This window comes from Sinohyriopsis cumingii, unplaced genomic scaffold (assembly GCF_028554795.1).
Source record: "Sinohyriopsis cumingii isolate HCF-2022 unplaced genomic scaffold, ASM2855479v2 utg000622l, whole genome shotgun sequence".
In the NCBI taxonomy this organism is placed as follows: domain Eukaryota; kingdom Metazoa; phylum Mollusca; class Bivalvia; order Unionida; family Unionidae; genus Sinohyriopsis; species Sinohyriopsis cumingii.
The window spans coordinates 3,920,613-3,947,065 of NW_028315918.1; the positions used below are offsets into that span (position 1 = coordinate 3,920,613).

Below are 26,453 nucleotides of genomic sequence, written 5' to 3' on the forward strand. Positions count from 1 at the left end.
TGACACATATTTGATAAATTCATTTGGCGGTGCTAATCCATATGAGTCGAAGTAAATAACTTCGCGAGGATTAATCGCATACGCAACCCAGTGAGTGCCAGGGCCGGAATTTTTATCAAGGTTTATTATTCCTGTCTCGGTGAGATTTGGTTTATCTGGTAGTTGATCTCGCATAAATACGCCTCTGAAAAATTTTATTTTCTTTTTTTTTGCTTCATTGATTAAATCTAAATTTGAGGCTGGTAGGCTCGACTTAGACCGGATCCGTACGGGGGTCGTCTTAGGTAAAGGCCGGATCCTTGTTGCGTCTGCAGCACTTTTGCTAGAAGAGAGAAGGGGGAGATAAACCCTCCCTTTTTTTTACGATATCCTCTTCCAACAACTTTTCCTGCTATTGCGGAACCTATCCCACCAAGTGCACCTAATCCTACTGCCTTTGCGCCTGCTATTAACGCGGGTATAAGCGCAGCCAATGGAAAAATACCACCTACTTTGATCATATCTCTGATTGCTCCTATTGAGAGATTCAAGCGAATACCAGTATTTGCTGATCTGGCTCTGGTGAAATGTCCGTGTTGATTTTTAGTTAACGATAGTTTGTTAGGTCCACCGTGAAGTTGATTACTTTTTAAGGTTAAACTTAAACCTCGTCGCGCTGTTGTTGCTGCATGAAGTTTTTTCACCTGACCGGGGGTCAGAGTTACACTGACGTGATCGTATGGCATATTAATAATCACTTAATCTAAATTTAGAATTTATTACATGTTCTCTACGGGAGCGTCGATAACTCTCATTCTACCGCTGATGCCTTCCAGGAACATTGTTCTATCACTGAGAATTACTGCGAATACCTTATATAAATTATTTCCTGTTCGAATTCTAGCTTTGAAATGAATATCGACGACGGATTGCTTTATCAAATCGAGATGTTCCAAGGAAAAGTAATAAATAGGATAAAGTTTATTAAAATCTAGTTGTGATATTTGCAATCCAGTATCGATATTTTGATCGCGACCCATGAAACTTAACAATCGATGATATGCGCGAGCTGTCGAATAATTTTCAAAATTGATGGATATTTCCTCGGATGGCTCCTGTTGGCCATTTACTCTCAGTGACACGTTTGTTGCGTGAATATTATCGAATATCATGTGGCTATATAATTGATGATATCTTCGTGTATGCAAAAAAGCGACAAAGATATGACGTGGCGCAGAGGTACCTTGCTGCGATGCAATGCGCCAAGTAAAATCACCATCAATATCAGTAGTTGTGGAATCTGTTGTTGTTGTTAGCCATGACATGATAGATTTACCACCTTGATTCATAAATGATAATAATTTTTCTTCCACGATTAATGATGGAGTCATCGCTGGCATCCACAAGGTAAATTTTAGTAATCTTACCCTACCTCCATGATTCGTGGTATCATTTGCACCTACCACGTTCGTTTGGTAATTGATATCACCTTCTCGCCAAATAGCATCATTACTATCTGCTTTTCTAATAAATGTTACGGTATGCTTTGCTCCGTAAATAACTTTTCTAAAATGCCTGCAAAATCCAAATATATGAGATAACGGAATAGCACAAGAGAATTTTCTACGTATATCCCACAACATGGATTTTCTCGTGGCAAATCCAAGATTATAATCAGGATTAGTGCCAACTGGAATATCCTGAATAGCTGCGAGACCTGGATTGGGAGCGGCGCGATCGTTGGGTTGTCTAATATCAAGCGGTCTACTATCGGGACGATCAGAATTATCTTTGGCAAACATCATACCCGGACCAGCTGATCTGGTAAAATCATCCGAGTATCTCGCTAGACCTATTATCGTTGTTGCTAAGTCAACATCATTGGTAATTGACTCAATTTCTTTTCCATCAATCATGTAAGTGGCGCTCTTGAATAATGCCATAATACCGTTATTAACAAATCCGACTCTAAAATCTGCTCCATAGAGAGTAACGCCGTCATCTCTAGTAATTTCACCGGTAACTTCGATATATGCCTCAGATGGAAGAAAATATCTTGTTGTATCGTGAACTTGAATTTCCAGGCGATTATCAGTATTTGGTGTAACTGTGTCGTACGAGAAATACTGGAAATCTCGCACTGATGTATCCCTACCTACTGGTTCATCCATGTCAAATACTTCATTTGACACTTGTGAGAACATTTATTATTAATAATATCGTCTAAAACGAAGACCATCGCCTGAAACAAAACTTGTATTTGCTAGATTTGTCCTAGCAACATCCTGCGCTAGATTTGTCTTAGCAACTTCCTGTGCTAGATTTGTTATAGCAGCTTCCTGTGCTAGATCATTTATTTTTTTATTTGCCGCATCATTTATGGCCTTACTGACTTCGGGTGGCATTTCGCTGGTAATGGGTAATTTGACGGGTTGCTTTTTACGTACTAAACTTAATATTTTATCTTTGATAGCGTTGAAGCCTTTACTGGCCAAATTACCGATACCAGAAACAGCAGTCTCACCTATCTTTCCTATTGCTTTTAATCCTAGTTGTTTTACCATTGGTCCAATTTTAGGTATTACTCGCGTGACAAGACTTCCAATGATATCGCCAAATCCATTACCGTGAATATATTTGTATACTGGCAATCGAGAGTTTACTATGCGGACCTGATTAGGTCTGCGTTGATGTTTATGAACAATCATATTATTTCAATTGTGTTGATTTAATCGATGAGTTCATCGACAAACTCTTTATAAATGTGAGAATCGATGATACCACCACGGAATAATCGCTGACAAATATCTGATGCTTCGTTGACTATCTCACGAGAATTATTTCCTGCTCGCTTTCCTCCGATTAATACTTCGAGGCGAGATACATCGTTGACAACACTATCGGGACAAACTGAATATCCGCTTCCTGTTTTTTTTGTTTCTGGAGATTGTAATGGCGTTGAGTAAAATATTTCGTCTGACGGCGATGAAGATGTCCCTGACGACGATAACCCTGACGACGATGACTTCGGTGGCAAATCCCCTATAGGACTATCTTGTTTAGGATATTTTTCCCTTATAGTAAGAAGATTACCCAGTTGAGCCTTTTCAGGAGTACCACTTCTCTCAGGTGGCGAACTTTCCTTACCTGTAGGTAATGAAAGAGGAGTGGGACGAGGAGGAAGAGGTTGTAATAAAGTAGAAACATCTGTAGGTAATGGATCGAGGTAGGAGTATGTTGATGCAGGAATATCCTTTTTAGATGTTGCTAAAAATTCTTTTGCTCTTGCTCTTGCTATTGCTTTTCCCTCTGATAACTCTGTTCTGTAATTACCAACATCCGATATAAATTTCCCAAAATCTTCATCGGAATATCTTACTGGTTTTCCTAAACTACCAAAATACATTATCGCATACCAATCAACAGTTTTAACTTTACCAGCATCAAATTCTTTTCGCAAAAAGAATCTTTTATTTTCCGTAGAATCATCCGCAGTCATTTGAACTACTGAATCATAGTTGCCAAGTAAATACAACCTGTTTGTATTCAAATAATTATCCGCTGTTACACTAGGATCAATTGTAAACGAACTAATAGCCGGTGATGATTTATATTCGGGTACAATTATCGGTTCATCACTCTGATCTTTTTTCTTTTTTGGTTTTCTTTCCTTTTTCTGAGGTGGAGTTCTTTCTTTTGGTCTAGCTCCTAATTCCTCTGGTTGAAATATTGGCTCCTGTGGTTGAATATCTTCCTGTGATGTTTCTTTTCTCCCTCGTTTTTTAGTTTTTTCCTTCTTCTCCTGTTGTTTTCTTTCTTTTTCCAGTTGTTTTCTTTCTTTCTCCAGTTGTTTTCTTTCTTCCGCCTCTTGCTTATTATATCTTTGTGTATCTCTTGCCGTTTCTAAAAATCTTCTGTAACGCGGATCCGCTGTCTTACTTATTGATGTTGTTTGTGTGTAAATTTTATATACCATATCATACCAATTATCGCGAGTTGCATATCTTTTTTTCCCCACTGCAGTCAAAAATTCAGTTCGACTACTAAAATATTCCTCCGCAAATTGGCCAATCTCATCTATATTATACAATGTCGAGAGGGGCTGCGATATTATTTCCCATCCCTCATCGGTGAAATTTTCTCTTAAATTATCGATATTAAACTTCCCTTTTATCATTGCGATTTTTCTTCCTCCCGGTTTTCCATCTCCAGGTTTTCCTCCATCAGTAATTGCAAGTTGTTGCGCCGCTGCTGCTATTGCTAATCGCTCGGGTAATGTTCGTGATTGATCCTCAATACCTTTCAACATAGGAAAGATTCCACGTTTTCTAGCATCTGGATCTTTTTCGTCGCCATATACAACCTGCTCAATTGTTCCGGTTACTGGCTTCAACCATTTTGCCGAAGTTTCTGAAATTCCATGTTGCATATCTTCGTAACCACGAACATTTCTCTTAAATAATCGTTTTGTCGGAATTAGCTTCTTTAATGTCGCTAATTGATCTCGCGCTAATCTAGCAGATTGAGGCTCTCCAACTGTGCTAACTTTTCGACTCATCTTATTTTCAACTATATTGTTTTATTGTGAAATAAAATTAATATCCGCAGCCCACCATAATTCAATTATGGCACAAACAAATTTTACAATACCCCCCCCTAAATTTTGTTGTTTTTTTTTATGTCTGAAAATGCACTTTGGGTTGAAATTTTGCGGATTAATTTGCGCAGGAGGCTTTATTTTTGCTTTCTGAGGCTTCTACGGAGAAATGTTTGGTGGGAGGCTTAAATTTATCTGAGCCACCTGGTCTGTACGACTTCCCTGCTGCTTGCTATTGGTGTGGTTGAGTTTGAAGACGTTTCAACACTTGTGTCAGACATTGCATGGCAACTTAGGCATCTTCAGGTACAGACAGATGTTTCACACCTGTTGTCTAGCTGGATCTTGTCTTTTGTTCAGACTTGGTTCATTAGTAATAAAAACCACTTTAATAACTTCAAAAAATTGTATATGCTGCATATAACAAATGGAGCTGGAGTTAAACTCGGTGGTTGAGCACTGTTCCAAGCTATGAGCAACAATCCACTTCACTCCTTATCCACCTGTCTCTGCCTATGTTGAAATGTCCTCCATTTTCATGAGTATATATAAACAAAGTATGTCATCAATAACAAAGAGTAAAAATGTACAGTGTGACCCCGCTATAACACTATGTTTGGGGTCTGTAGAACCCAACTGTTTTATGTACCAAATGGTGTTTTAACCAACCCATATCAGTTAGCTGAAGAAAATGATGCATGTATCCAAAAGAAAAAGGGGTAGGCAAGTAATAAAAGTTGACACATCAATACATGCTTTAGATTAAATGAAGATAGAACTAGTCTGAAATAAACTCGTATATTAACAACTTACATTTGTGTAGTACAATCCATAATGCATTAAGTACTACTATACATGTGTATGAAATATCCATGTATTCAAGTATAGATCATGTTATAAAATTCATGTCTCGGTCACATCCCATTAGAAACAGCAAATAACACGTATGTAAAAGTTGGTAGTCCTCATTTAATCTATATCCCATTGTCAACAAACACGTGTATATAAACAATTTACTATGATATTCATTGTCGCCAGTACATGCACCGTGTACATGTACTTCAGTTGGCTTAGATTTTGGTCAGCTGGAGACAGCCATCATCTTGCCAAGGTTACCCATTGGATGAGGCTATTCATAGGGAAATGAAATCAAGAACAAGTTACAACGTTTATCAAACAGAAAGATAACCCACCATCAGTTGACTTGATGGTAGCATATCTATGGTTTCATAAGATTGGAAATTTAATTTGCATTTTATGCTGCTGTTGGTAGCGATCATAAGCATAATAAACATTTTTTCCTGCAAAATGGAAACTTTCATGTCAAAATAAACATGTTCCAGTAACTTTGGAAAATGCAACTATCAGATTACATTGCTTTTATTTATGTTTGGTGCTGACATCTTTTGATGAAAGGTGCTTTATTTCTATTGATGATTGTAATCGGTTTGCTTTGATGAAAGGTGTACCTGTTATTTAAGTCACCGCTAAAGGCCTGTTTTGTAGGTCCAAACAAATGCCCATTTGTAATTGTGGTGGCAACATCAAAATAATTGTAGATCATTGATGAAGACTAATTTTTTTTCATTTGCTTGTCATTTATACAGATTGATTGGTGCTTCAAAGGTAATACATTTTCTTTGAAGTTTCAGCAGAAATATTTTTTCTGGGTACGTTTAAAAAAATAATTTATAGCCATTTTATGGTTGGTTGTAGCTGTTTCTGTTCTTGCCACCTGAGATTGGTCGATTGCAGCTAATCTGGTATCATGGCTATTCATGTGCATCACAATGGAATGTACTCTGGCCAGATATCAGCGTAAGCGGATTATGATATAACAGTGCATTGTTAAGATGGTTTGTCAGTATGAAAAAAGAATTTATGTAACAATAGATATATTCCAATGCATTCTATATCGAAGTTTGCAGCATCCTTGCATGGTGCCTTTGAATTTCTCCACTCCAAACACAAGACTGCAGATAAAAGTTAAACAGCAACAATGTTGTCACAAACAGTTGCTAGATGGTATATTTTATCACCAATAAGGAAAAACATTTGCATTTGCGACATTGGCGAAACCCAGCATGATCCGAAATTAAACTTTTTTACATGCTATTTTTCACACTTTTAAGAAGAAGAAAATATTTTTTCATGTAGGAATGAAATATATGTAAATGAAATTTCAGGAGCTGCACCATGGTCATTTTACAGTAGAATTGTACACAATCTTGTCCTCCTTATAATATTAAACATTTTAGAAGTTTTATATCATAGTTTTAAGAAGAATTTCTTTTTGGTGTAAGAGAAACATACCTGTGTATCAATTTTCTGGAGCCACGACACAATTGTGTTATATCCAAAGTCATGTTATAATGGAGGGTGCTATAGCAGGGTAACACCATATAACATTAACAACACATAAACATAGCAGCACAGTGCAACAATTTAGAGGAGTATGCATATTCAAAAGCAGCTAGTCAACAACATTGTAACAATCTAATTGAGTATGCATAAACAAATACTGGTACATCATCAACATCAACGTAACAATATGCATGAGTGCATAAACAAAAATGTAATCAACACAATGTAACAATTTACATGAGTATTCATAAACAAAAGTATATCATGAGAATCAGTGTAACAATGAACATGATTATACATAAACAAAAATATGTCATCAACAATACATTGCAAGAGTGTACATGAAAATGCATAAAGAAAAGTATGTCATCAACAACACATTGCAACAATCTGCATGAATATGTATAAAGTATGTCATCAGCAACACACTGTAACACACATCAACAACACATTTTAACAATCTGCATGAATATGTATAAATGAAAGTATGTCATCAACAACACATTGTAACACATCAACAACACATTGTAACAATCTAAATAACTATAAATTAAAGTATGTTATCAACAACACATTGTCACAATCTAAATGAATATGTATAAATTAAAGTATGTCATCAACAACACATTGTAACAATCTGCATGAATATGTATAAATTGAAGTATGTCATCAACAACACATTGTAACAATCTAAATGAATATGTATAAATTAAAGTATGTCATCAACAACACATTGTAACAATCTAAATGAATATGTATAAATTAAAGTATGTCATCAACAACACATTGTAACAATCTGCATGAATATGTATAAATTAAAGTATGTCATCAACAACACATTGTAACAATCTGCATGAATATGTATAAATTAAAGTATGTCATCAACAACACATTGTAACAATCTGCATGAATATGTATAAATTGAAGTATGTCATCAACAACACATTGTAACAATCTAAATGAATATGTATAAATTAAAGTATGTCATCAACAACACATCGTAACAATCTAAATGAATATGTATGTCATCAAAAACACATTGTAACAATCTAAATGAATATGTATAAATTAAAGTATGTCATCAACAACACATTGTAACAATCTAAATGACTATGTATAAATTAAAGTATGTCATCAACAACACATTGTAACAATCTAAATGACTATAAATTTTAAATGACTATAAACTAAAGTATGTTATCAACAACACATTGTAACAATCTAAATGAATATGTATGTCATCAAAAACACATTGTAACAATCTAAATGAATATGTATAAATTAAAGTATGTCATCAACAACACATTGTAACAATCTAAATGAATATGTATAAATTAAAGTATGTCATCAACAACACATTGTAACAATCTAAATGAATATGTATGTCATCAAAAACACATTGTAACAATCTAAATGAATATGTATAAATTAAAGTATGTCATCAACAACACATTGTAACAATCTGCATGAATATGTTTAACTTATAGTATGTCATCAACAACATATTGTAACAATCTGCATGAATATGTATAAATTAAAGTATGTCATCAACAACACATTGTAACAATCTAAATGACTATAAATTTTAAATGACTATAAACTAAAGTATGTTATCAACAACACATTGTAACAATCTAAATGAATATGTATGTCATCAAAAACACATTGTAACAATCTAAATGAATATGTATAAATTAAAGTATGTCATCAACAACACATTGTAACAATCTAAATGAATATGTATAAATTAAAGTATGTCATCAACAACACATCGTAACAATCTAAATGAATATGTATGTCATCAAAAACACATTGTAACAATCTAAATGAATATGTATAAATTAAAGTATATCATCAACAACACATTGTAACAATCTAAATGAATATGTATAAATTAAAGTATGTCATCAACAACACATCGTAACAATCTAAATGAATATGTATGTCATCAAAAACACATTGTAACAATCTAAATGAATATGTATAAATTAAAGTATGTCATCAACAACACATTGTAACAATCTAAATGACTATGTATAAATTAAAGTATGTCATCAACAACACATTGTAACAATCTAAATGACTATAAATTTTAAATGACTATAAACTAAAGTATGTTATCAACAACACATTGTAACAATCTAAATGAATATGTATGTCATCAAAAACACATTGTAACAATCTAAATGAATATGTATAAATTATGTCATCAACAACACATTGTAACAATCTAAATGAATATGTATAAATTAAAGTATGTCATCAACAACACATCGTAACAATCTAAATGAATATGTATAAATTAAAGTATGTCATCAACAACACATCGTAACAATCTAAATGAATATGTATAAATTAAAGTATGTCATCAACAACACATTGTAACAATCTAAATGAATATGTATAAATTAAAGTATGTCATCAACAACACATCGTAACAGTCTGCATGAATATGTATAAATTAAAGTATGTCATCAACAACACATTGTAACAATCTAAATGAATATGTATAAATTAAAGTATGTCATCAACAACACATTGTAACAATCTAAATGACTATAAATTTTAAATGACTATAAATTAAAGTATGTCATCAACAACACATTGTAACAATCTAAATGAATATGTATAAATTAAAGTATGTCATCAACAACACATTGTAACAATCTGCATGAATATGTATAAATTAAAGTATGTCATCAACAACACATTGTAACAATCTAAATGACTATAAATTAAAGTATGTCATCAACAACACATTGTAACAATCTGCATGAATATGCATAAACAAAATTATGTCATCAATAACACATCGTAACAATCTAAATGAATATGTATAAATTAAAGTATGTCATCAACAACACATTGTAACAATCTGCATGAATATGTATAAATTAAAGTATGTCATCAACAACACATTGTAACAATCTAAATGACTATAAATTAAAGTATGTCATCAACAACACATTGTAACAATCTGCATGAATATGCATAAACAAAATTATGTCATCAATAACACATTGTAACAATCCGCATGAGTTTACATTTAAATGAATGTCCTCAGCAACATTGTAACAACCTACACAGTGGTGGGAGGTCTCCTTTTATAAATCGGTGACAGTTTATAAGAGAAACTTTGACTTTTTTATACAGTGTGAAAGGCCATGTTGGGTCACAGTGGTGAGAAAATTTTACTTGTGCTTGGTTAATTTTGTGCATGTTCATAAGAAGTGAGGAAATATCAGCACAGCTGGGGGTGACACAGGAGTGAGACAGAATGTTGCCCATGGGTTGTGATGATCGGATGGGTGGAGGCAGTCAGTATTTGTCTTGAAAACAAAAGTAATTGCTTTATTCGTTATAAAAATGTATTTATTTTGAAATTTACAGATGTTTAGAATCTTTAGCTATCGGTCATGTTGTGTGTTTATAAATCCTTGACTTTAAATGCCGCTGCATTATACAATGGAGATTTTTGCCCCAAATTTAAAAGATGCTCTCACTACGAGTATAAACTTACTGTAAATATGTTTAAGGTTTTAACAGCACACTTATAGTACATATAAAGCCCAGTTGTACTCTATTACATAATGCTTTATTAATGCTGAGGCGTAGAAGTTGTGATGGTGAGGTGGACATAATGCCTTGAATAATAATATTTCATATACAGCACTTGTCCATATCCATGGTAGCCATAAAGTACACTGCTCTATAGTGAAACCTCATTATAATATACACACTGCCCTATAGTGAAACCTCATAATGATGTACATTACACTGCCATATAGTGAAACCTCATTATAACATACATACTGCCATATAGTGAAACCTCATTATAACATACCCACTGCCATATAGTGAAACCTCATTATAACATACACACTGCCATATAGTGTAACCTCATAATGATGTACATTACATTGCTCTATAGTGAAACCTCATTATAGTGATGTACATTACACTGCCCTATAGTGAAACCTCATAATATACACACTGCCCTATATCGAAACCTTATTTTAATTATGTACATTACACTGCCCTATAGTGAAACCTTATCATAATGATGTACATTACACTGCCCTATAGTGAAACCTCATTATAACATACACACTGCCCTATCGTAAAACCTCATTATAACGATGTACATTGCACTGCCCTATAGTGAAACCTAATTATTATGATGTACATTATACATACAATTATACTACTACATAATAAAATGGGATCCATGACTATAACTTGCAAAAAGAGCAGTGTTAAAATGAAGAGACTTACAGTGAGGGGGCTACTGTATTGTTAGAATTTTTATAAGACTGAGCATAGGAATCTTGTATATACTCACCGACAAGTCTGGACAAACTACATAGACCCAGATCTGCTAGCACATTATCAATATCAGATCTAGATCTGTGTAGTTTTTTAGGAGTATTCTTTGGATTAAGAAAACACCAACACAGACCCTGATCTGTCAGTGCATTCTGTGGTGGCAGGTCAGGGTTAACATTGCTTGTATTTGGAGCCAACTTATAAGCAAGACAATACAGTTTGGAATCTGAGGGCATTTAATCTAGTAACTGTTGAAAATATCTCTTTTAACTGGCTGTGTATAAATCAGTTTAAAACCATGAAATACCATTAGCATGTTCTGATCTTCAGATACAAGACTGTTGTTCCAGAAATTCACAGCATTAACAGTATTTTCAAATGCTATCATTATGACGCATTATAATGCCAAGATAGATAATATACATTACTCATCTAAGAAGCTTGGAAACATTTTATGGATCAGAGATAAATCTTAACTGTTTTGTTAGTATAGTAAAACCTGTATTGAAAGACCACTGTTATGTGAGACCTCCATTGTTTTGAGAGACCTTATTTTCAATGCACATATATATGGATTATACAGTGTTATGGCCTGTTATGAGAGACCACCTGTCTTGAGAGACCATACCATTTTTGGCAGAAAGGGTGGTCTTTCAGGAAGGTTCTTCTGTAATATGGCTTGAATCAAACTATGCAAATTTTGTTTTGAAACATAATTAGGAAATAAAATTGATTAATGTTATTTAATATATGTTAGTAATAGGCCATACAAATAAAGATTGTTACATTGATTATCTCCCCCATAAAACTTGATTGACTTTGACATTTTTAATGTATAAAATTCTTGTCTTCAAAGTCATGACTAATAACTACAGAATTTTGGTTTGCTAATTGCAATTTACAGGAATTTGTTCAAGATTATGATTTTTTCCTCTTACCATTTTCTGCAGAGTCTCTTACAGGACTTTGAGAACAAGTGGCCTCAGCTGGAAGAAGTCATATCCAAGGCAGAAAATTTCCACAAGAACAGTGGCAATGAGGCAGACAAGAAATCAGTCAAAGAGAAAGGCAAGTCTCAGACCTACATCAAGACAGAACCAGTCCAACACATTTATGAAAACTTTTTGTGTGCCCACTCTAGGGTGTATATATTGTTGCCCTTGTACATCCATCATGTTCATCATAACTTCTTAGTCTGTTCAATAAGGCCATGTGAGCTTATGGTAAGGTCCTTATTCCATTGTTCATTGTGTGTCATCTGTTCACAATCATTGTTTACAATTTCCTTTTATAAAAGACTGTTCACCTAATCTGCACATGGTGTTACAGTAATAGATGCTAATTCACCATCCAGTATGGCCCCTTTTACTAAAAATGATGATTAGTTTATTGACCAGATATTATAGAAATCATCCAGGCATGAAGGGCTTTCAAATGTTGAGATGATGTTGACCTGCCAACAATTAGGTAAAGGAAACCAATAAACTACTACTCAAGTACTCAAGTACTGCTTGACCTAATTTGACGACATTTGAAAAAAAGCATCCTGGCATAAAGGGCGTACAGATCATGCCTAAATCCATCATAACAAATGGCTCTACTTTTACTACAAAATAAATAAATCAGCTGAATGACTTATTAAAAATCAGTCAACAGAATGCAGCTTGTGGTAGGGTTTTTTCACAGTTGTACAAATTATGCTGAGCTGCCATCAAACATGGCTGCTGTTACTTAAAATAAAACAAGCTTTAAAGAGGTTCTTAAAAACTTGTCAACAAAATTTTGATGAAATTTGATAAAGCATCCTGTTTTATAGATGATGTTGATCCTCTTCAAATATGGCTGCAGTTGCTAAAAATAGGAAATACTTTACATGATATCTCAAAAACTACAAAATCTGCCTCAGAAAGATGGCTTTCACGCTTATATGAATAATGTTCACCTGCCACTTCTAAAAATAGAAGAAAAAATCTTTAAACATCTTCTTTTAAATAACTGCTCAACTGAACTTGACTTCAATTTTGCAGAAAGCACCTGGAGATAGAGGGTTTTCAGATTTGTACATAAAAATAATGCAGATCCACCATTAAATATGGCCACCATTACTAAAAATATAAAACCAACTTCTCCAAATCTGTAATCAAATTTGATCACAATATTATTAAGAGAGAAACTTATAAAAACTTATTTTAAAAAAGAAGCAGTTTACAAAATTAAGCCAAATCTGAGAAAAGGAGTCCTAGTTTACACATGATATAGATCTGCCTTCAAATATGGCCACAGTTACTAAAAATATAAAAACATTACATAACTCTATTCAAAATCTGCTCAGCAGCATTTGACCATCTTTGACAAGTGCAATTGACAGTATTACAAGAAGTGAACACAGTATCCTGCTAATCCTGATTACTTGGCTAACTGAACTGCTGATCAGGTAGATATCAACCATGTGAGTAACCTCAGACCCACATGGGCCTTTTGTTGAAGGCCTGAATGGAATTTTAACAAATTTAATCTGAAGCTCGTGTCAGGAAGCCCAATATACAAAACTTAATTTTGCCTTAAAATTTTTGACAGGAGTTATGTTCCTGATTGACTTTGAAGTTTTCTTTTGTATCTTGAACCAAAGTCAGAGTTCTCCTGTATTGACAGCTGTATCTTCAACTTGACACATTTCTTATAAGAAGTTGCATTCTTTCAGATTCTATTTATAGTTGTGATATAAAACATCAACTCCATTTACGTGTAAAGGTCCATATGGCTATCTGTCCCTGAGTTTTCATAAGGCAGATTTTATGTTGGGAGCTGTGGTGTCATTTGAAAGCAAAAACAAAATTTCTTAACTTATTCTTTATTGAACTTGCATATTGTTTCCATAATAGAGTTTCTGTGCCATTTTTATCTTACTGATAGACTAGAGTGATGTGAAGGAAATTTTCTCTTTGTGTAATAATTCTTCCACACTGTAGCTCATGTACCATGAATATATTTTATAGCCAACCTCATTTATTTAGATTGAGATACAGTAGAGTACTAATTCAAGTAACAATTTTAAAATCATTATTTTTTGAACTGCTTTAAATGAAAGTCTGCTTTAAAGCAAAAAAATTTGATTGAGTCCTAGGGTTTTGTTCAAACAGGCAATAAATATATATATATATATATATATATATATATATATATATATATATATATATATATATATATATATATCACAGAATTTGATACCAAAAATCTTCTGGAAATCTCATACAGCCCATTTTGACCATTTAACACAAGAAAGGTAAAAATTCAGACCCTGGTATTTCCCATTATTTTAGCAGACAGACTTCAGAAGGATTGGGATCAGGTTCTGTTGAAGATGAGACAGCGTCAAACAGAGCTTGATGACATGCTGTTAGAGTGTCGCCAGTTTGATGAGTTGTATGCAGAATTTGATCGCTGGCTTGCACAGGTGGAAGAGGATCTGGATTCTGACCCAACTTCCCCGCAGAAACGTAATACACAGAGGCTTATCAGTCAGAATAAGGTACAGTGACTATTACTGCTACTACTATATTACTATTGCATCCACTTCTACTGCTACATCTAATGGTGCTGCTGCAGACACTGCTACTTATACTACTTCCACTACTACTACTTCTACTGCTACTATCACTGCTGCTGCAACTATTACTACTACTACTTCTACTACTTTTTACTACATTTACTATGACTGCTACCACTACTACTTCTACTGCTGCTACCACTGCATATACTGCTACTACAGGGTGTCCGAGTAGTCGAAAATGCTCATATTTACCAGTTACTCACATCTCACCTCTCTCTGCGTGGGATGGAATCTTAGACTCAGTGTGGGTATGTGAGAAAGCTTGGCAGTAGCATCCTGTGGGTTGGTGATTCTTATGTTCTTCCTCCAGCAGCTATACTGCCTGTCATGTATAGCCTATTATCCACTGAAAAATGGTCTTAAACACAAAGCAACAATAACTGATCTGACTACTGCAGTTACTTCTATTTTTGTCGCTACTACTTCTACTAGTACTTCTACTACTGATGGTATGCTAACACTGCTATTACTACTACTACTGCTTTCACCTCTACTATTACCATTTCCACTGTTAACACTACTGCTACTACTTTTTATGCTACTGCTGTTATTACTATTGCTATTACTACTATTGCTTCTACTACTACTACTAATACTTGAACTGCTATTAGTACTACTGTTGCTTCTACTGATATTTCTACTGCTGTTACTACTACTACTTTGACTGTTATAGTTATTACTTCTAGTACTACTACTACTACTGCTAGTGCTGCTATTACTGCCATAGCTAGTTCTACTGCTATTACTAATATTACTGCTACTCTATTTACCTCTACTACTATGACTTTCACTATTAACACTACTGCTACTATTACTTTTAAAACTACTACTACTGCTACTGTTACTGTTACTACTACTTCTACTGCTATTATTTCTCATGGGTTGGTGGTTCTTTCTGGGGTTTTCCCCAAGTTCTTCCTCTAGTATTTATAGTGGCTGCCATGTATAGCCTATCTTGTGCTGAATAATGGCTATAAAAGTCTACAACTACAACAACTACTACTACTACTACTGTTACTACAACTGTTACTACTCTTATACTACTACTGATACTACTGAAACTAATGTTGCTACTACAGCTGCTGTTATTATTACTACTACCAGTACTGCTACTACTACCTCAACTGCTATTGCTGCAATTCCTCCTACCCCATTGTTCCTCCACCTACTAATGCAACTACAGGTTTATCTTCTGTCATTTTGTTTAAGTCTATTCTACAGTAAGGATTTCCTCATTATTGAAATTTGAAAGACTATTGAAGAATTTTGCATTAAATTCAGTTATAGTTCTTATCTGTGCATTCATTTGTTATCTTGTCCCACCATTTTACTATCCCCCAAAATATCGCCCAAAAAAGGAGCCAGTTTATGGAATACCAGGGTATAAGGTTATTTATGCCAGTGCCAAGACATTTCAAGTTTTCAAAAGTAAAATCAGTCTGGCATAATTGCATAAATTTATTGGAATTGGCTGGATGTAATCCCAGTATCAGTGGTTATTAACATTGATACCTGACTAATTGTGATTTTATTTAATTTCTATGCATTAATGTGGACCAGATGAATGATTGTAGCATCACTTGTGTCTCTAATTTGATCAGTTGCTGCTGTTAATTGGTTTTAAACAGCAATTTCGGCAGTATTTGCTTATATCATGCCAAGGAAATGGGAGGTAAGTGCCTTTTCCAAGGACAAACCTGTGTCCTTTGGATGACAAGTCAGATGCGCTACCAGCTCGGTTACCATGTCTTCCTTTAACTCAAATTGTGATTTTTATGAAGAAGACGAAAATGCATTTATAATGAGAAGAATATGTTCAGATAATTTGGTGTTGAATAATCTGAATAAGTGAAGTTGCACTGTATACACCGTTAGCATATGTTTCTCTCAGCTGCCTAAGATCTCAACTTCTTTGGTTTCTAGACCCTGGAGGGTGAGGTAAGGGAGTGGCAGGAGAAGGCAGACAGTCTGAAGAAACTGGCTGACAAGTTAGTGGAGGAATACAGGGAGGATGACACAAGCTCTATCAAGCTGAAACTAGAACGTGTCATGAACAGGTGGTCAACACTTCTTAACAGGTAGGCTATAGGAAATTCTTGCTACACCTCTCCTTCAATAACTTTTGTTCAACTGGGTCCAAAAATATAACTGCACTATAAGTGAAGTTTCTGAGGGACATCAAACACATTAAGATGGGGATGCCATCCCCACTGGTCACTGAGAAAAACTGGGTGAAGTGGAGTAATGGGGCTGTTTAATGGCTAAAGGGCTAAAACTTGTTTTTTTATATTGAAATAATTTTCAGTAAAGAGCTTTTTCTAATGAAGTTGTATGCTTTTTTGTACAAGTTATCTTTTTTTTCAATATACCTAATCTCTGAAAGGATCATTAACAACATCAGTTGAAGAGGTTTCAATAGCCATGCATGCGAAAATATTGTATTATGTCATTACATTGTTGTTGATTCACAGCAAAACATGATTGGGATATTTATTACTTGAAGACACAGTTAATGTCGAAACTTCTTTGTTCTACATTAGACAACAAGGTTTCAAGAACTCATTATGTGTATATGAAAACACTGTGTATTATGTCACTGCTTGTTGTTGTTGATTCATCATAAAACAAGGATCCTTTTTAAAAAATATTTATCTCGTGAAACTACATCAATGTCAAAACTTCATTTTTTTAGATTGTTCTCTTAGTAAAATATTGATGTCATAACTTCATTTTATCACATAGTAGGTATAGTTTTCCTATAGTTTCATATTTTTGATATTACCACATGTTAAAATATCACTTTATGTGATTCTGATTGGTCCAAATAAGCCCATGAAACTATTGTGCAGTATCCTCTTTACTGATTGGCTGGGATCATGGGAATTTTTTTTTTAGCACCACCTTCTGGAATGTTTGGTTTTAAATGAACTTTTTGGGTGGCCATTTTTGAACTCGACTCATGAAAGGAAATGGAGGAAAAATTATCTCGGCTGTCTGAATATTGATATGTAACCCCTACAAGGGTTTGTTATATCATGTATAAGAATATCATAATGAGAAAAATGGCATAAAACTACAAGACAAGAACAACAATAAGAAGAAGTAAAACTAAAGGTTTTGCTTATCTGATGGCGTGGTTGGATGAGGGAGTGGTATATCTGTAACATATATATACAGAGTCCACCGTATATACAAGCGTGGTTTAAATGTTAAGTTACAGAATTAAATAAACTCACCTCTGTTCACAGAAGAATTAGGACATAAATGGGTCTCCTAACTGACAGAACTTTATCCAACCACAGCATCTTTATGTAGTATATATGGGATGCAAATCTGACTCGAAAAGAAATTTGTTTGTGTATTCTGTACAGTTCATTGTTCCAGTCAAATACTGTAAATATCCGGTCACAAATGCATTGCAGTAAATGTGGGAATTTCTGCATCCAGTAATCCTATTTCACATAAAAATCACAACAATGTAATGTTTAGTTCTGCAAGTGACATTTTAGGGTAGACATGTACTCGAGGCCTACTGTTTGCCGTATCAATGTGGCATCACATAGCATTAATCATTCTGTTTATTCGGATGGAAACTTTTTCTTTGATTTATAGTTTGTAAAAATGTACATTCTGCTTTTACTAGTTCAACTTTGTTTGGGACTATATTTTATGCACAAGAAATGAAAGGTGCACCAACTGTTAGAATGAACAAAATTATTCGTTCTTCTTTCTATCTAAATAATTTCCACTGATATAAAAACTATGTGAGAAAAGAATCTCAAATGAGTAATGATTCAAATATTAAATTTATGAAACTCGTTGAATAATGTCCAGCTTTTGCTCAACTCGTTTAATAAATTCAGTATTAAATCGTTACCCATTTGAGATCCTCTATGCAAGAAGTAGTAAACTTATTCTCATCTTTGAAGAAATCTTCATCTTCCAATTCAAGAATTTTAAGTTCACTTGAAACTCTGGAAATCACATATCTATGATGAACCACACTTTGATACAAAGCATTTTATTCACCAAGTGTTTATTTCGTTTGGCTGCTTTTCTGTCTATGGTAACAGTTGTAAATGAGTAGGCTAATATATAGTAGTTGGATTACATTACTTAAATAACAATATTTAAAACAGTGTTCGATGGATCAATTAAAACGAGTTCACCAGACACACAACTCTGATTGCAAATGCAGGATGGATATGTAATCCATATAACTCTCTGTTATTCCACTTTATTTTATTTGATACAGAAATAAATAATTAACACGATCATACAGAGCAGGTCATGTAACAATGCCACAGATACTTCCGCAAGTCAAAGGTCAGTCAGCACTTAACTCGTGGACAAAGCTGTGATGGTAGATTGACATTTTTCTCATTTTAATACATATTTGCATATTACGTTTATGATGATTACACCAAAAGTGAAATAAAAGATTGAAGGTAAAACATGAATCTCACTTGACAATACTTGCATCAATTTATTTGTTAAAGTATTGACACCATTTTACATTAATGACATTTGCATTAATTGAAATTTCATCAATTTTTGTTATTTACAGTGTACTGAGAGTGTTGTTTGGAAACAAAAATACCTGACCTATTATTAGCAAAGCATTTCATGATGTGGATTCAGATTTCTGGGTTAATAACCATCATTTTCGATGATAAAGGATATTTGAGGTTTCTTTTACCAGTTTTGATCACAATTTCCCCGCAAAGTCAAATGGAGCCAGTTGTAGGATCTATGACTGACCCTGCATTGTCAGTGGATTTGTGAGTTACCTGGCAAAAGTCATTATGGGAGTGGGGGTAATTTTTATAATTTTAGAAATTGTAAATAGCTGGTAAAAATTTCTATCAAGGTAAAGCTAGCTTTGTTTTTTTCTTAGTTTCTTGCTTCATTTTAAAAAAAAAGAAGTGATGTGAAAATAATTCAGTTTTTTTTTCTTTGACCTGGGTCTGTATCTACCATATATACTCACTTTCAAGTGGAGTCCAACTGCAAACAACATAGACCTGGGTGACTGTACCTACCGTATATACTCACAAGTGGAGTCCAACTGCAAACAACATAGACCTGGGTGACTGTACCTACTGTATATACTCACAAGTGGAGTCCAACTGCAAACAACATAGACCTGGGTGACTGTACCTACCGTATATACTCACAAGTGGAGTCCAGCTGCAAACAACATAGACCTGGGTGACTGTACCTACTGTATATACTCACAAGTGGAGTCCAACTGCAAACAACATAGACCTGGGTGACTGTACCTACTGTATATACTCACAAGTGGAGTCCAACTGCAAACAACATAGACCTGGGTGACTGTACCTACCGTATATACTCACAAGTGGAGTCCAACTGCAAACAACATAGACCTGGGTGACTGTACCTACTGTATATACTCACAAGTGGAGTCCAACTGCAAACAACATAGACCTGGGTGACTGTACCTACCATATATACTCACAAGTGGAGTCCAACTGCAAACAACATAGACCTGGGTGACTGTACCTACTGTATATACTCACAAGTGGAGTCCAACTGCAAACAACATAGACCTGGGTGACTGTACCTACCATATATACTCACAAGTGGAGTCCAGCTGCAAACAACATAGACCTGGGTGACTGTACCTACTGTATATACTCACAAGTGGAGTCCAACTGCAAACAACATAGACCTGGGTGACTGTACCTACCGTATATACTCACAAGTGGAGTCCAGCTGCAAACAACATAGACCTGGGTGACTGTACCTACTGTATATACTCACAAGTGGAGTCCAACTGCAAACAACATAGACCTGGGTGACTGTACCTACTGTATATACTCACAAGTGGAGTCCAACTGCAAACAACATAGACCTGGGTGACTGTACCTACCGTATATACTCACAAGTGGAGTCCAACTGCAAACAACATAGACCTGGGTGACTGTACCTACTGTATATACTCACAAGTGGAGTCCAACTGCAAACAACATAGACCTGGGTGACTGTACCTACTGTATATACTCACAAGTGGAGTCCAACTGCAAACAACATAGACCTGGGTGACTGTACCTACTGTATATACTCACAAGTGGAGTCCAACTGCAAACAACATAGACCTGGGTGACTGTACCTACCGTATATACTCACAAGTGGAGTCCAACTGCAAACAACATAGACCTGGGTGACTGTACCTACTGTATATACTCACAAGTGGAGTCCAACTGTAAACAACATAGACCTGGGTGACTGTACCTACCATATATACTCATAAGTGGAGGCCAACTGCAAACAACATCGCCCTGGGTGACTGTAGCTACTGTATATACTCACTTACAAGCGGAGTCCAAATGCAAACAACAGACCTGGGTGACTGTACCTACCGTATATACTCACTTACAAGTGGAGTCCAACTGCAAACAACATAGACCTGGGTGACTGTACCTACCGTATATACTCACTTACAAGTGGAGTCCAACTGCAAACAACATAGACCTGGGTGACTGTACCTACCGTATATACTCACTTACAAGTGGAGTCCAACTGCAAACAACATAGACTCTGATCTACCATCATATAATGTGAAGTTGTATGTTCTCACGGATTGCTTCTAACAAACTGCATAGATCCCAATCTCTTAGTATATTAAGTAATGGCAGATCTAGCTCTTTGCAGTTTATTTACATTCTTTCTGAGAAATCCTTGTATACATATTTAACTTGCTGCTTGGAAATGCAGGGGAGCAAATTTCAAGTCATTTAAACTGAACAGAGGAATTCTTTTCTCACAGGTTGGCAGAAAACTTGAAAGCGGTACAGAAAACAGACATGAGTCCACAGCAGTTTGACCTGGCACTTGATGAGTTCCTCCATTGGTTGGAGTCCACAGAAAACAGCTATGAGCGTCTGGATGAGGAGACCAGCAAGAATGAGGTGTTGGAAGATAAAGATCTATGTTCCGTCTACCTAGAGCAGTTTCGGGTAAGTAATGCTTTTTCTTATATCTTGGAAGTTTTGTGTCATTGCTTCTAATTGAATTACTCAAAGTTCTTCCAGCTATGAAAGTTTTCCTTGTTTGATGTAGTTAATTGTTCCATGCATTGTTGTTGTTTGAAATCACTTGTCAACACATTGGAAGTTAAATGTTGATTAATAAGAACAAAGGGGGTGGGGTAAATCATAATACCTCTGACATACGGCCTATATACTCCTACCACTGGACTGTACAGGGGTGGGGGTGGCTCTGATAGATCTGACACACTGTCCATATGATCCTGACCACTGAAGCATGCGGGGGCGGATGGGATTCTGATAACATAATGGCCTGTGCTTTTACCACTGAGCTATACAGTAGGTAGAGGAGGGTACTTGGTGCCTAGGCACACTTCCCATATTCTCTTACCAGTGACTGCTTGGGTGGGTGGGACCTAAAACCTCTAGTGCACTATCCAAACATTCATACCACTGTGCTAATCAGGGATTTGAGATCCTAGTACAAGGGATGGGAGGATCCTGCTTTTAACATGCTGCCTATATGCTCTTACCACTGTGCTATATCCTGAGACCACTGACACTGCTCCTACATGCATCCTCCATTGATCCATACAGATGGGTGTGATCCTGATAGCTTGGTCACTCAACCCATATGCTTCTACCACGGAGCTAAGAAAGGTGTGGGGATCTTGTTACTTCAGACACTGTCATACCACAGAGATATATTGGGGTTGGGGTGGGATGGAGATCTTGATACAGCAGACGCACTGCCCATATTCCATACAATGTTCCCTCACTGTAATGTTGAATAAGCCATAAATGTTTCTCTTACTATAATACTATTGAACAAGCCATACAGTTTCCTCACTATAATGCTGCTAAATAAGCCATAAACTTTTTCCTCACTATAATGCTGCTAAATAAACCATAACATGTTCTCTCACTATAATGCTGTTAAATAGGACATAAATGGTTTCTTCTGTATAATGCTATTGCTAAATGCCATGAAGTACTTCCTCCCTATAATCCTATTGAATAAGCCATAAATGTTTCCATCTCTGTAATGCTGTTGAATAAGCAATACATTTTCCCCTCATTATAATGCCGTTAAATAAGCCATAAATAGTTCCCTCTATGTAATTCTGTTGATGGTTGTCTTAAAGTACTTCCTGCTATAATGCTGTTGAATAAGCCATGAAGTGCTGTCTCACTATATGTTGTAAATCATTCCCTCATTATAGTGCTGTTGAATAAGCTGTAAAGTGTTCCATTGCTAAAATACTATTGAATAAGCCAGTGTTCCTTCATGATATTGCTACTGAATGAGCCAGTGTTCCCCCACTATAATTCACTGATGCTGTTGAAAAAGCTGAAAAATGCTCTCTCACTATAATGCCATTGAATAAGTCATAAAGTACTCCATAGTTATAATTCTATTAATGGACACAATAAAGTATTTTAACTAAAATGCTTTTGATGAGTGCCTTAAAGTGCTCCCTCAATATAAAACTGTTGAGGGGAGTTATAACAGTGATTTCTTACTGTAATGCTCTTCAATGGAGTCATAAAAGTAATCCATCACAGTTATGATTTTCAGAAGAGTCAAACAAGTATTCTCTGACTTCATTGCTGTTTAGGGAATTCATAACAGTGATCCTCTCACTATACTGCTCTTCATGAGATCCCCCCCCCAAAGATCCTTCAATATAATGCTGTAGAGGGCAGCTCACTGTTATGCTCTTCTGGGTAGTCACAAAATTACTCACTGATTATAACACTGTATAGGAGAGCCATACTTCCTGACTATAATGATCAGGTGTTTTTTTTTTGGACAAAGGTAGAAAGTTTGTTTTCAGTATCAGTATGATAGACTAATGCATAGAATGTAGTTTCCTATTGCATAAAAACAGTGTAGATAAAATAAAACAGGTTGATTAGACTGTAATGGGTGAAAAGTAGCAGTTTATATGACGAGTAAAATCAGGTACAATTTTCCAGGGAAAACTACTACTTATTATCCTGCCAAAAATGTTTAAGGAATTCAAGATCCAGGAATTGGAGGAATGGATAGACCATTTTTCTCATAGCAAACCACAGAGTGTATAATTTCAGAACTTTGTTCATGGCGCTATAGTAATGGTACTTTCTAAACATACGTTGCTTTAAAGAAATACAGATTTGGTGGTCAATTTCATCTTGATGCTTCCTTCATTGGTAGTAGTTTGTAGCCATGTTCTTGATAGTTTTCTTGTCTCATTAAATTGTTGATTATTCACTCAAGTTTGAGACAGTGAGAACTTCGAATATATATATATATATATATATATATATATATATATATATATATATATATATATATATATATATATATATATATATATATATATATGTATATATATATAGATAGATAGATAGATAGATAGGCTGACCCTGCACACAGTAGTTGGGAGGCATAGAACCCGACTGTTATCGACCGAACTGTGTTATAAGCTACCGGGTCAGTTAGCTGAAGAAACTGTAGCGGAGTGATGCTGCTTTCACTCGTGCATCAGAAATGTAACAAAGGGTCAATGGACGATAGAGATGCACGTGTTCTGGTCTGACGACAAGGATTAGTACAGAAAATATGGGTATTCTGAATGGAAAGACGAGGAATTTTACATACCATCCACACACAAACATCCGTCTATGTAAATATATTAATTAATAGTGAGCAGCTGAAAATCTGACAAAAGAAAGATTATGAGATAATGCCTCATCCGGTTCATCTCCACCGCCAGAAATGTCAACAACAAAAAAGCAGATATCTCATAACATACAGTATCTCATACTTGATGTCAACATAAGCAGATTATGATATAACAATCCACTGTCAAGATGGTTTGTCAATATGGACAAAGAAATTTATGTAACAATAGATACATTTCAGTGCATTTTTTATATCAAGTTTGCAGCTTCCTTTCATGGGGAATCTGAATTTCTCCACTCCAAACTAATGTTTGTATATACAAGTTTAAACAGCCAACAATGTCGAAAATAAAAAAATAATCGCCAGATGTTATAGTTTGCTGCCAATAAGAAAAATAAAATTGCAGTTTGTGACATTGGTGAAGCCCTATGCGATCCTAGAATAAACATTTTACACTTCATTTTTCGTACTTTTAAGAAGAAAAAATTATTTTTTCATGTATGAGAAAAATACATATAAAATTTCAGGTGCCACTCCACGATCATCTTGTATTATTCATGCACACTCTCTTTCCCAGAATGATAATAAACTTTTTTCCATTTTTTGTTGTTGTACTTTTCAGAAAGATATTTTTTTGTGTGTACGAGAAAAATCGTGTATTTGAAATTTCTGGAGCCACGCCGTGACCGTGTTATATCCGAATTCATGTTATAAGGGAGTGTGCTATAGCGGGGTCACACTGTATATATATATATATATATATATATATATATATATATATATATATATATATATATATATATATGATAAATAATATTAACCTTTGCTTTATAAAGTTTTCAATATCTTGTATGTTCAGAACTAGAATTGTCATGAAAATGAAAAAAATATTGTGGGCTCTTATGTAAAAATTACTATTAGCAATTTGATGACAGTAAATAGTTTTTATGTTGTTTCAATACTCTTTCCAGTTGCATGTACTATTATCTATGTCTGTGTATATCATCCCTGCAAGTTCTGTCCAGTCGCAGTCATCCTTTCACCTTGAATCTAACATCTAGCCATTAATATTTATGAAGGATCTTAACAATTAGTATAATTAAACTGGCCAAAGCTTCTGTCAAATTCAGTTTTACTGCACAATAGTTTCATGGGCTTATTTGGACCTTTGTTTGAGAACTGTTCATTTGTATGTTGAACCAGGGTCTTTTCAATACACCATAATAATGGGAGCATTAATGTCATATGAACACATTTTTATACACCATCCATGATGTTGTCCATCCATCCATCCATGTGTTGCCAATTTTGTCTCTGCACAATTAACCTGAGATGTCCACCATCTGCTAAACTTTGTTGATGGCTTGCACTTGTGGTAAGGAAGAAAGTTATCAGTTTCATTCTCAAAAGGTCACAGCGAGTTATTAAAGAGAAATGGTTTCCAAACAACAAGTTGAGTTCTCCACCATCTTGAGTTACCAAACTTTGTATATAGCTTGCACTTGGGGTAAAGAGGAAACCTATTGATTTTGGGCTTACAACAGGTTGTCAGTGTTTGGGAAGAACCCAGCTGACATGGGTGTCAAATAGGTCAAAGGTCAGTCACTTCCACTGAAACAAGAAAAAGTGGTTTCTTTACACTAACATCAATTTTACATCACCTAACAATCAGATTTTGTGGATGGCTTGAACACTTTGGGGTAAGGAATAAACCTATTGATTTTGGAGTCCAAAGGTCAAGGTCATTATGACTAAATAGTTTTGTACAATGACTTTGGTCTGTATCACAGACCTGACCCACATTTTGTGTATGGCATTTAAGGTAAGGAAGAATCCCATTGTTTTGGAGGTCAAAAGTCAAGGTCATTGTGACTAAAGAAAGAAAAATAGTTT

General features: G+C 35.0%; 1 protein-coding gene across 7 annotated transcripts in view; it reads left to right on the forward strand.

Moving 5' to 3' along the window:
- Positions 1-26,453, forward strand: part of LOC149773699 (dystrophin-like) — a 494,817-nt gene that overhangs the window by 289,108 nt on the left and 179,256 nt on the right. For 6 of the 7 annotated variants that reach the window (XM_089946224.1, XM_089946223.1, XM_089946218.1 and 3 more), the window contains 4 exons: positions 12,217-12,334; positions 14,587-14,795; positions 16,800-16,954; positions 21,670-21,859. In XM_089946224.1, coding sequence (XP_089802350.1) covers positions 12,217-12,334; positions 14,587-14,795; positions 16,800-16,954; positions 21,670-21,859 — 672 coding nt within the window. Of the gene's footprint in view, positions 1-12,216; positions 12,339-14,586; positions 14,796-16,799; positions 16,955-21,669; positions 21,860-26,453 lie in introns of all 7 variants that reach the window. The other variant, XM_089946219.1, reaches the window with a different exon arrangement.